The 12,204-nt window shown below is 40.3% G+C and overlaps 2 protein-coding genes across 3 annotated transcripts; both read left to right on the top strand.

Moving 5' to 3' along the window:
• The first annotated feature begins 265 nt into the window (after positions 1-265).
• Positions 266-3,260, top strand: myf6 (myogenic factor 6). 2 transcript variants are annotated; one of them, XM_055020313.1, is made up of 3 exons: positions 266-835; positions 1,067-1,157; positions 2,885-3,260. In XM_055020313.1, the coding sequence occupies exons 1-3, from the start codon at positions 317-319 to the stop codon at positions 2,992-2,994; spliced, it is 720 nt and encodes a 239-aa protein (XP_054876288.1). In that variant the 5' UTR covers positions 266-316; the 3' UTR covers positions 2,995-3,260. The 2 variants fall into 2 exon arrangements, with proteins under 2 accessions (XP_054876288.1, XP_054876287.1); XM_055020312.1 differs by having other exon boundaries at positions 1,064-1,157.
• Positions 3,261-7,074: 3,814 nt separating this feature from the next.
• Positions 7,075-9,808, top strand: myf5 (myogenic factor 5). The gene is made up of 3 exons (XM_055020395.1): positions 7,075-7,591; positions 8,365-8,437; positions 8,611-9,808. Exons 1-3 carry the CDS (start codon positions 7,139-7,141, stop codon positions 8,805-8,807), a joined length of 723 nt encoding a protein of 240 aa, XP_054876370.1. The 5' UTR covers positions 7,075-7,138; the 3' UTR covers positions 8,808-9,808.
• The last annotated feature ends 2,396 nt before the right edge of the window (positions 9,809-12,204 follow it).

Below are 12,204 nucleotides of genomic sequence, written 5' to 3'. Positions count from 1 at the left end.
AAATTGAAAATAGATTTTGTGTTTCCCTTTAGACATTAAATAATGCAGCCATTTTGTTCAGATGTATTTAGTTATAGCACCTGTCATGAAATTTGAGGTGACTCTTTAATAGCTTCTGAATGCCTCAATGTATTTATTCCCAACACAAAGTCAGTGTGCAGCAGAGACCCATTCAAAACTAATATGCTTGTTGCAGTGTGGCAGCCAGTGTTGGATAGAGTTTCACATTCTATATATAAGTCTGTTGACTGTGTTCCCTCTGCTCTATTTAAATGCCAGAGTTCCACTGTCAAAACGGAGAGAAGGACGCAACAATATGATGGACCTTTTCGAGACCAGCACTTATCTTTTCAGCGATTTGCGTTATTTGGAAGAAGCGGATCATGGATCATTACAACACATCGATATCACAGGGGTCTCTCCTCTGTACTCTAACAGCAATGACAGCCCGTTGTCCCCGGGCCAGGATAATGTCCCGTCGGAGACAGGGGGGGAGAGCAGTGGAGAGGAGCATGTGCTTGCCCCTCCGGGTCTCCAGTCACACTGCGAGGGCCAGTGCCTCATGTGGGCCTGCAAGATCTGCAAGAGAAAGTCCGCACCGACAGACAGACGCAAGGCCGCCACGCTCCGGGAGAGGAGAAGGCTGAAGAAGATCAACGAAGCTTTTGACGCGCTGAAAAAGAAGACCGTGGCCAATCCCAACCAGAGACTACCCAAGGTGGAGATTTTACGCAGCGCCATAAGTTACATTGAAAGGCTACAGGACCTGTTGCAGACTCTGGATGAGCAAGAAAAAATTCAAAACGGAACTTCTTTGAACACCAAAGAGCTTAATGTAAGCTTTTACTGATTTGTCCAGTCGATGTTCTAAATCTGTCCCAAAGTGTGCCTGGGGGAATGAAATGACTTTCAAATGACATCAAAGTCCATACTTGAACTTTAAATGGACTTTTGCCTGTTTTGTTACTGTGTATTGTTTAATTAGTTGAGCTTGTCACCAGCATTTAGGAATTCTACATTTATTCACGGGTAGGATGAGTAAAATCTTTCTGTCTTGCTTCAGCAGCTTGCCAGCGATGAGTATCAATGGAAGAAGTCCTCTGAGACCTGGCGGACCTCTGCTGATCATTCCAATGCAGCAATGAACCAGAGAGAAGGTACATCTGTCAGCAATTTCTTACAATTAGCAGTTAATGAACTAAGTATTGCTACAACTGGCACTGTGCAGGTTCTCATCTCTTTCAGGCGTGGCAAAGCTAACCGCTGTGACCATCTGCAGGCTAAAAGAGAAAAGCAGATCTTATTCAGAAATGTCGTGCGGCAGTTTGAGCTGATGCAAACCCAATAATCAATAGTTTTCATAGTTTCATCATTGAACAGATGATGCTTCTTCACTTTTTGCAAGTGACACAAATTGTTTTGCAAAGTTGCATCATTGTTGCCTTTTCCATTAATTGAATTTTTCTAGTTGAAAATATTGACTGTCAGTGGGATTTGCAGAAGATATTGATCTGGACATATAGATGTCTTCTTTACAATGTTTCATATTCTTTCATTGGCTACATAAAAAAAAACCCACTTAAATCTGAAAGTTAGTTCTCCTCCTTCATATTATCATTGATACTGGTTGCTCTCACAAGCCCATTGGTGTTAATCAGATTTCTGATATTAAAGTTGGAATTGCCTTTGTTTTCAAATTGTGTTTATTGGTCCTAATCCTCCTTGGATTTGGATCACATTTGTGGACCTACACCTAATGTTTTATTATGTTGCCAAGATTTTTTTGTGTCTAAGTTACATCTTACAGGAGCAAATGAGGGAACAAGTGGCACATTGTAAACTTTGCCTCATAGAACTTCCTTTATTTTGAAGTTTTGAGGACATTGTTATAGCACGGGCTCACATTGGTAGGACGTTTATCACTTTAAGTTGTTCAACATCTCAGATATTTGGTGAACTAATCTAGCTCTCAGTCATCCTCTGGTACGTTAATTTCTCTCTTTTCCTTCTAACATGCCTGAGATTTTTCAGTTTTCTGTGGATAGATACGGATTTGTAATAATGTATTCACAGAAATCCCAATGCTTATGGGCCGAAAGGAAGAGGAGCTATGTCCTGCTCTGCTCTTCTTGTATAAATCAATATAAATAAAACAGATATAGAAAAGACAATGATGCTTTCTAAGTAAAGAATATGAAAATGTCTGCATCAAAATATGTATTATGGGCCACATTTTCAAATGGCTTTGGTCTAAATTTGGACAGAACATGACAGCTAAAAGCCCACTTTTACTGTAGTTTTTCTTGTCTAAATGATTCTATCAATAAAGATTATGTATCAGGACAATTACACAAATAGACCCAATGTTTATCATTATAAAGACAGAAGCAAAGAGTATAAATCAATTGTTCAACCACTGTGCAAATTAATTAGAAGTTAATGGTCCATGTTAAAGCAGAATTTGTGTTCACTGATTGATTGACTTCACTATCAATACAAGCTTTGGTTGACATTTTGCCTTTTGAAAGCAAATGCATTTTGGTGCACCATGCATTGTTGCATTTATTTACAGTTATTGAGCAGGCTTTACTACCTTTACTCTGCGCTCCACAAACATTAGAAATGTTTGCAAAAGAAGAGCAATCAGTTAATGTTGTGGACATTATGTAACCCCAAGAAGCCAGACTTTGCAGCAGTTATCTTCATTTATTGTTATGCCAACTTGAAATAACAGTTATATTCAAATCAAATGTTGGATTTTTGCACATTTTTCCTGACAGTTAAATATTACTTATTGTTATGAGTTTTTGTACTCCATAAAAGCATATCACCCTGGTTTCATATCAGATTAAAACATAAGTAGCACACTTTTCTTTGCTTTCAGTGACCAGTGAGTCCTCTGCGTCCTCCAGCCTCCTGCGTTTGTCCTCAATCGTGGACAGCATCACAAATGATGAGAAAATCAACTTTTCCACTGAACCCTCAGAAAACTGAAACAGTCTGAAGAGTTTTTTGTTTTATTTAAAATTTCCGATGTTTTGCTCTAATTTGTCTGGTCGTGATGCATAATTTTGGCTTTTTCTCACTTGAACCAGGAGGACAAAAATTTGTACATATTTTATAATGACATGAATTATGAATGTATTTATTTTGCTTTCAAAGCTTAACAGATTGTTGAAACTTTGCATTTTATTTGAAAATTTGTACACATAGCTGACCAACAATAAATCACTTCCTGTGTTGTAAGTTATTTGCAGTTTTTCTTTTTCAGATTTCAACTGCATGCTGACGGCTGATAAGATCTTTGAAAAACAAAGACATTCTTTGTTCATTGTACAATTTGCATCATGCCAGTATTTATCGCTCAGTTGCTTATAAGGATAAGCAAACGCAAGTAGTAAAAAACTTAGCACTTACACCAGCATTCATGGCTATTAGAAGTCCATAAAAACTGTTGAAACTGCTCTGCAAAGGGTTCTCTGCTTGTCTTTGTTCACCAGCAGGCCTGATCCCACTGCAGTAATCCGAGTCTCCTCCAAACACTGCGTGCCTCCACACTCCTCCCCTATCACATGTTGGGAACACGGAAACTTGGGCTCCAAGCACGAGAGCAAACCCCAGTGGGTTAATACAGTTATTTTAGCCGTTAGGTCTCAATTCATCATCACTCGAGTCTTCATCACATGACAAAGCGCTTACATGAAATGTGTGGCTCAACGCCAGTGGCTTGGTAATCCAATCAGTCCTGTTCGTCATGTATTGACGTGACAGAGAAGGGGACGGGGTTTGATGCTCGATGTCATGTTGCACGACGGCACGCTCTGATCTCTGCAGACGACTCAGAATGCTCGTTGACCTTTGGGACTCAGGCAGATAAAGCCTTGTGCAAAATGTCACAGCTGCTCACCAGGTTTAAGGACAAAAGACCAAGCAATAACATCGACTCGGTGAAGAAAATAGCTCGGTAAAACATGAAGAAATGCTCCTCCAGGTTTCAGCTTACAGGAAGTTTTCTTCAAACAATGCTCACGTTTGAAGGTCATTTCCTCTGTGTGTGCTGCCAGTAATGTTACAGAGATATTTGGAACTGTTGATGTGAAATTTTAATATTAATATGTTTAGCTCAGTTTTTTACATTTCAAAGTTCTCTGGTCTTAGTACTGACGTGAAACTGATAGAGAATCTGCTGATGAAGCTGCAGATTAGGGTAACAGTAGGGATGCCATCCAGTCCCAAACACTGGAGCTAAACAACCAAATATTATTCATAGAAATACCAACAGAAAGATGAAAAAAGCTGCGCAGAGAGATTTTTTGTTTTAAATAAAATGTATATAAAATATTTTTAGCATTTTCTATCAGGAACAAAGTTTTTGGTTGAATATCTGAACGACACAATAATATTTATTTCATGTATTTGCACCTAAATATGAGTAAATTCAGGCTCTTTTAATGAAGAGCGTCAGCCTGAACTGCGCCGCTTCGGGTAATTGTACCGCTGACAGCTCGTAAGGATACAATGCGGATATTTCTCACAATGTGCCAAAGCGTTTGGCGAGCCCTGTTCTCTGGGAACCTCTCACACCTAAGAAAACACGCAGGGCTCTCAGCGCCTGAACTGCAGTCAGAGTTTATCCGAGGGGCCACAGCTGAAGAAGACATCGGCCCCGCTGCAGCTTGTTTGGCCGCTCAGAGGATCAAAGGCGGATTTAGAGGCTGAGAACGACGTCGTCAATGAGAAAACCTGCCTAATTGAGCCCCGGAGGTTGATTGGCGCAGCACATGGCGCAGTTTTTGGATGCAGAGAGGGAAATTGCGCTGGCGCACCGGCGCAGTGATGTGATCTCTGTCCCAGACTGGTCTCTTGGGAACTCTCTGAGGTTGCTTTTCTGTTGTTCTCAAGGGTCAAAGGCAGAGTTAAGTGAGGGGCAGGGGCTGGTTTTTTATGCCCAACCTCCCCCACGTCTGATAACCCCATTTCCTCCAAACGGCTCCGTGATCTGAATGAAAACAAGGCTGGGCGCATATTTATTCAGAATGAGTACAAAAACATAAACAAGCTTTTATTAAAAATTGCATAAATCTGCTGTTTAAATGTTTTTCCTGCATATTTATGAATTAAGGAGCTTAATGCATGTTGAAAAGTGGGATGAAATATCAAAGAAAGGCACAATAAAATATCTCTCAGGATTATTTTCCACTCAGCATGAAGCAAAAGAAATGAAAAAACTGACAAAATAACATTTTGAGTGGCAACACCATTTGTTTGGCAGCGAGCGGAGAGACGTGTGCTGCCAGACCCTGCATATCTGAGTGCTTCTCATGGCAAGATGTTGAAGGAAAATTCGGGCAACTCAGAGCGCTCAGCTTCCAGGTTTGATCCCCCACTCCACCCCACCGGTTATAGCATTCCACCTTTCATCAGCTCTAACTTTTAAAACACTGCCTTCACAGACTAATGACAATTATATGGTGTCATCAGCAACACACAAATCCCAGCAAGGTCAGGCAGGAGAAAGGCAGCTCAAAGTTTCATTTGCTTTGCCTGAGTGCAGATATAAAAAAGAATTAGCTTACAACACAAATCACACAGATATTCACAGCTAAATGATTGCATAAGGAAGCTAAAGTTAGGAATTCCAATAATAAGCAAAGGTTTTATATGATTTTGGAGAACGTTACCACACTCACTCAGTTTTTATTTTTAATCTCTTTATGCGCCCACCATATAAGATCAGACTAATGATAATTATTTCAGCTTTGTTTTCAATTGAAAACTACAGAGTGAAGAAGCAAAGGAGCTCAGGAGTGTACGCACCTTTTTATTAACACTATTATGTAAATTGCAGTATGTTTGACAATGACCAGTTAAGCAGAATCATTCAACAAATAAAAGAAAAAGTGTTTGACGTCAAAGAGAAATTGTCTTCTTGTCTTTACTTTACATAAAATTAGGACAATTTTTAAAATTAATGAGAAGATTCGAATTTATATATTTCAGAATATTAATACAATGTTAAATTAAGTCACAGAAATAGCTTTATTTTATATTTTCTTCTATTACAGACAACATAGGAAGCACATGTTGTGATGAAGTAAATCACAAACAAGTCTTACTATTCATGAGACAAAATGAATTTACTACTTACTGTGAAAATGTGGATGTTTTTACAGCTACATTTTATAATAATTACACCAGAATGATCAAGTTTGAGTTAAAAAACAGAATCGAAGTGCAATAATTGAACGGAGACTCTAAGATTTCCAAACCAATAACAGCTCTGAATTTAAAGCCTGTTAAGCTGTTGGTCGTCCACTTGAATGAAAACAATTGCACCGTCATGGCCATCTGTTGGGTGCTGTAATGTGGTGCTTAACCTGCGTCATTACCTTTTAATGGTTAAAATTTGGTCCACGGAGCTGAGATACACAGCGGCGTCATTAGTTTTAATGAGCTTTGGCAAACAGGGGTCAGCTCTCTCTTGCAGCACCTTAAATGATGACATTGGGCATTTAGACGGTTTGCCACTGTTTTGTGAATTAACCAGGGCTTGAAATGTTACACCTTCCTTTGCAGCTGGGCTGCATCTGCAACGCTGTGGTCTCCACGGTAACAACTGGTCAGAAGTGGTCGCCCTGCTTTGCTGCACACTTTGGCTGAACACATCGAGCCCTCGAGTGCTTTGTGAGCAAAGTGTAGCTGTAAGGTACAACATGGGGCTACTTACAGATTAGCTAAGTCAAATAAAGCCAAAAGACTCTTTGGAAAAAACAGACCAAGCGGCAGATGGAGTTTGAAACACCTTGGAAAGCTGCATGCCCAGCGTTCGTCGTGAAAACGGGGTGAGTGGGAAAACACCAGTAGGTGCAAATGTGGGAAACTCTGCAGGGTACTGGGGGGTGAGGTGGTGGTAGGGATGAGGCAGGGAGGGAACTGAACAAACTCCAGCCTGCCTTCTGGCTGGGCCAATGGGCCATGGTAATTAGATCTGACCAATGTAGGCCCTGGGCTTTAGCCTTGGGGCATATAAGGGGGGTCTGGGGCAACAGACCCCTCATATCACTCAGAGGTCTCCTCTCTTTCACCCAGCAACTTTATCCTCCTTCTTTCTATCCTGACGCCTTTTCTCTACCAAGCCATGGATGTCTTCTCCCCATCCCAGCTCTTCTACGACAGAGCTTGTGCTTCCTCTCCAGACAGCCTGGAGTTTGGCACCAGCATGGAGCTCACAGGCTCCGAGGAGGACGAGCACGTCCGAGTGCCCGGTGCCCCTCACCAGCCCGGACACTGCCTCCAGTGGGCCTGCAAGGCCTGCAAGCGTAAATCCAGCTTTGTGGACCGCCGGCGGGCCGCCACCATGCGGGAGCGCCGACGGCTGAAGAAAGTGAACCATGCTTTTGAGGCTTTGAGGCGCTGCACCTCGGCCAACCCCAGCCAGCGCCTGCCCAAGGTGGAGATCCTGCGCAACGCCATCCAGTACATTGAGAGCCTGCAGGAACTGCTGCGGGAGCAGGTGGAGAACTTTTACGGCCTACCTGGAGAGAGCAGCTCCGAGCCAGGCAGCCCACTGTCCAGCTGCTCTGACAGCATGGTGAGACCACTTGCCAATGTGTTTATTGGGGTTATTTGTGGCTATAAAACCAATTCAGCTAAAAACAAGTACTGCATGATAATTATGGTGCTGCAGCAGATTTGCCTGATCTCATTATCCAGATTGTTTAGAAACCTACTACCTCAATTTCTAGGAGTTTCTTTGCAGGTTGTAGTGTTATAATATAACACCTATTCTACAGCCTTTGGTCCGTCTTTGTTGAGTTTCCATTACCATTCTTCTCAATTCTTTTAACACTAAGTCTGACCATATATCATATTATTAAAAATAACCAAATGGACTAATGGCTTTCCCACCACCAAACACTTTATGGCCCCAATAAACCCAACTAAATCCACCTTACTTTAGTCTGGCAGCAGAACCCGGGCGCTTTCCCCCGCATTCCTTCCTGACTGCATGTATCTGCACCACTGCCAGGATTTTCTGCAGATTTACTCGGAGAAAGTGTCGTCTTGCACAAACCGGTGTTGCTTCCACTGATACAATCGATTCGCCACACTCCAGGCTGGGCAGGGGAGGGGGAGCGCGCCCGGGCCACTTTGACTTCAAGGTGGACATGAAATAAAGAAGCCCTAATAATGCTGGAATTTAGGATTTATTAGCCCGTTCAGAATTTGATAAAGGGCACTGGCTGTTTTTGTACTTTCTTGGCCTTGTCCGACTCAGGATTCCTGTATGCGACCATAACACATGATATCAGTGTGTTTTGAGAGATATTTGTCGGGTCAATTTGATTTCTTGTCTTCTCACAGGCTGGAAGCAACAGTCCAGTGTGGCAACACCTGAATGCAAACTACCGTAATGGCTTTTCATTTGCAAAGAATGGTAAGACTTGCTTTTGCTTTAGAAGACTATTTAAAATAGAGGGAAACTGTATGAACATAAATATATTCACTTTATTATAAAGGGTAGATGTTTCTTTTGCGACCTGCTAAAATGACCTCTTAATTAAAACATAAGTGAGTAATGTTTGGGTCTTTTTTTTTTGTCTTTTTCAGATGGTTTGGATGATAAAGCCCTTGGCGCCTCCAGTTTGGAGTGTCTGTCTAGCATCGTAGACCGCCTGTCTTCGGCAGAGTCTGGCTGTGGACCGGCCTCTCTGAGGGACCTGCCCACCTTCTCCCCCGGCAGCTCCGAGTCCCAGCCCTGTACGCCGGAGAGCCCGGGCTCCAGGCCCGTCTACCACGTCCTGTGAAGGGAAACCCATGCTTTGATGTGGAGAGATTGCTGCGGGGGCACGGCAGTTCCTTCAGACATCAGCTGCTCTTGCAACAAAATGATAGTAAGAAGAAGTTTTTGTGCAAAGCAAATAAGGACCGCAAAGTCTGAGGGGCCTTGGCAAATATCTTTCATTCTTTACAGGATATTTTGTAAATATGTAATTAACGCCAATTTATTCTACATGAGCTATAATACCCAATGTGACATATTTAATGTAATAATGCATTATTCAGTTTTAAAATATTTAAAATGTTATGTTTTTTTTCAGTCCATGTCGTTGTGTTTATTAAACTTTGTGTTTAAATATTCTGAGGGCTTTAAGTTTTCTTGTGTATTCATGTTCAGCAATGTTTCCAGAAAGGCAGAAGCACATTTATAGTTTTCATCTTTATATTTGTGTGATAATCACTCCCCATTTAGTCTGCTTGCAAATTTATTTTCCAGTTCTCGTTAAAGAAAATCTAAAATGCTCAATTAAAATAACAGATTCTTTTGAAATCCAGTAAATTTGGTGGCTGTGGCAAAATTGACAGAGCTGGTTATTTATTATGTATTAAACACAGAGTTTGTCCGTGATAATCTCACCTTTCTACAGCTAACAAGGCTTTGGGATCACATCTGAGGTCAGCTGACATCGTTTGTTATTTTGTGCTGCTGTAATCACTCATGTGGTCTTTTGTTTGTGAATGATCTTAAAAGCTTTGTTTTCATCCCAGAAAAATAAGAAAAAAATCCCCCTTGCACTGTAATCAAGGAGACAAATGGAAATATCCCATTATTTTGAAGGTGCTGGTGTGGTTTTCTACACTCTGTGTACCTGTTTGCTCCCTTTAACCAAATGTGAGTCATCATTAGCAGCCCTCATTATACCACCAGCACTAGTGTGGAGAACAGATGGCCTCTGATGGTACTTATCGGGTGACTTGAGGAGGGGGTGGTCAGGTCTTACTGGGCTGCAAGTAAGCTGTGTTTTTTTTTTTTCTAATGCACCACTGACAAATTTAAAAATAAAACTTTTGGCTCCCTAAATGTGCTTTTTGCCACTTTTCATTTTCTTGTCAAATATTAAAAAACAAGTAGACTAGATCAATCACCTCTATAGATTTAAGTTACTTTAAGAAACAAAAGAGTTAAAATATAATCTGATATATAAAAGTAAGTCTAACTTGATTACAGCAAATACAACGTGAATTTGCAACTTTCTTAATCCCCATTTCCATCACTTGTAAAAATGAATAAAATATTAGTAAAGTAAAACTAACATTTAATGGAAGAAATATAATCTCAAGAGAAGTTATAACTTTCATTTAACATTCTTTCTGCAAAATTTCTCTTATTTATATATCATCTACTTTAGTGTTTCTAGTTGTTAGTCACAAAAAAAATGGAGAATGACAACATTTTGAATGATGGTTAAGAGAAAGGCATATTTATACTCCAGAAAAACAGAAGTCGTGGGTTATCAATGAAGACCTCCTTCATACACAAATCAATTCAGAATTAAAAGTGCTTTAGTAAGAAATTGCTGTGCCTTAATATATTAATAATTAAAAAAGTAAATAGTGGATTTTTCTTCCATTGAATAAAAGTACTTATACTTAAGAATTATTTCTTTTCTCTTACTGTTTTAAACTGCAGATTTTAATTTTGAATTTTACACGTTTACCAGAGTGCCAATGTAAAACTGTAGTGCACAGATATTAAACTCCAGTCCTACAGAGCCGGCAACCTTCAGATGCCTCTCTGCTCCAGCACACCTGGCTGCAATGTTAGCTCATTAGCAGAGCTCTGTGGAGCCTGACTGCATGCCAGTGAGAAAGTTTGGCCATTTAATACAAGTGAGTAGGACAAGGAACACAACCAAAGAGTTTAGGAACACAGTTTTAAAACACTGTGTTCCTAAACACAGTGTTCAATGTCTCTTTGGGTCAAAACACATGCATCACATAAATACGTAATTGGCAGGAATCTGCAGAACTTGAGTGCATAAGGAGTTAGTTCAGTCATATGATTCAGGCTGGCTGAAGCGAAAAGCAAGATGGATGACATCTGCGCTTGAGGACTGGAGTTTGAGAGACACAATCTGAAGGAAAAGGATTTCAAACTACGGAGACAAACGGTTAAGTCCATATTTGTTTCTACTACCTGTACTTTAAATAATCTATCTTTTGCAATGAGCTCCAAGTTTGTGAGGTTAACTTGCTTCCTTGCCACAACTCGAATCCTTAGTTCTGCCCAACGATACTCTGTCAAATTTAGGTTAGAACTTTGACTGGGCCACCAAAAATGTTAATATTGCTGTCAGTCAGAAGAGATGTACTATATTTATTCAAAATCTGCCAGAAGTATGAACTATTTTAGACTTAACTTATTCTGATTGTCTCAGAGCCTCTGGAGCTTGTGTGTATTCTGTTTTTCTTTGGATTTTGTTGTATTGCTCCCATCATCATTCAACCAGGAATAATGGAAATAAGGGCCAACGGCGACGTGGCCTAACAAGCAGCCGCATGATGAGAAATCTCCAAACAAAACTTCTTCAAAAAGATGAAATGAGAAAAAGTTGTTTAATCCATCTCTTAGTTTTTTAGGAAAAAAAAACCTGAGATGAAAAATGCTAGACAAACATCAGGTAAGAAATCAGGGAATATAAATATCTTTTATTCAGATGAGGGGACAGAAACAAATTCACTGTCACTTTTCCTTGTCTTAACTTTGAGTTCACATGCTTCTCAGAGGAGATTGCTGCAAAACAATGTATCGCTGCATGTCTGTAGCTCTCTTCCTCTTTTTAGCGATTGGTTTCAGCGATTGGGTTTAGCTTGATTTGTTTATTCCAAACAAAATAAATAAGAACTGAGTTCATTTACACTGACACAATAGGCTTGTTAACAGCAGATCTGCTGATAAAATCATTCAAATAAAAAGTGTATATAAAATGTGATAATTTATTATAGAGTATTTTAAAATTTCACTTGACATGTTCAGAAAGCTTCTATGATTTCATATTTTGGTGATTACAACTGTCAGTTTGATTTTTACAGAATGGTTTCGACACCACTTTTTGATAAAACCAGAACTGAAGTTCTGTTTAAGCTCCGCAAATCCACTCCTGCCTCCGAGCTTGACAGGCTTTTATTCCTCTGTTATCAAATGCAGATTTCTGTTCTCTATTTGCACTGAGATACTCAGAGTGTAACAGCGCCTGAAGGCGAACACAATCAGTGCATCGGGGCTCCCTCCCTCTGATGTGTTGCTCCGAAACATTCCAACAGGGGCTTGTATTACAAGACCTCCACAGATGCATGCAGCCCTAAAGAGTCAGCTCAAGTGCACCGCAGTTGCTGGAATGAAAACTTTGATCTGACAAAAGG

The sequence above is a fragment of the Poeciliopsis prolifica genome, unplaced genomic scaffold (genome assembly GCF_027474105.1).
Source record: "Poeciliopsis prolifica strain line A6 unplaced genomic scaffold, Auburn_PproV2 SCAFFOLD067, whole genome shotgun sequence".
Classification (NCBI taxonomy): domain Eukaryota; kingdom Metazoa; phylum Chordata; class Actinopteri; order Cyprinodontiformes; family Poeciliidae; genus Poeciliopsis; species Poeciliopsis prolifica.
Note: the sequence above shows the minus strand (reverse complement) of the source record. Positions and strands in the feature narration are given on the sequence as shown.

Excerpts from the sequence above, each read along its gene's own strand:
- myf6 (XM_055020312.1), top strand. The coding sequence starts at position 317 with ATGATGGACCTTTTCGAGACCAGCACTTATCTTTTCAGCGATTTGCGT. Across the intron at positions 836-1,063 it reads TGAACACCAAAGAGCTTAAT|CAGCTTGCCAGCGATGAGTA; the intron begins GTAAGCTTTTAC and ends GTCTTGCTTCAG. Across the intron at positions 1,158-2,884 it reads AGCAATGAACCAGAGAGAAG|TGACCAGTGAGTCCTCTGCG; the intron begins GTACATCTGTCA and ends CTTTGCTTTCAG.
- myf5 (XM_055020395.1), top strand. The coding sequence starts at position 7,139 with ATGGATGTCTTCTCCCCATCCCAGCTCTTCTACGACAGAGCTTGTGCT. Across the intron at positions 7,592-8,364 it reads CCAGCTGCTCTGACAGCATG|GCTGGAAGCAACAGTCCAGT; the intron begins GTGAGACCACTT and ends GTCTTCTCACAG. Across the intron at positions 8,438-8,610 it reads CTTTTCATTTGCAAAGAATG|ATGGTTTGGATGATAAAGCC; the intron begins GTAAGACTTGCT and ends TGTCTTTTTCAG.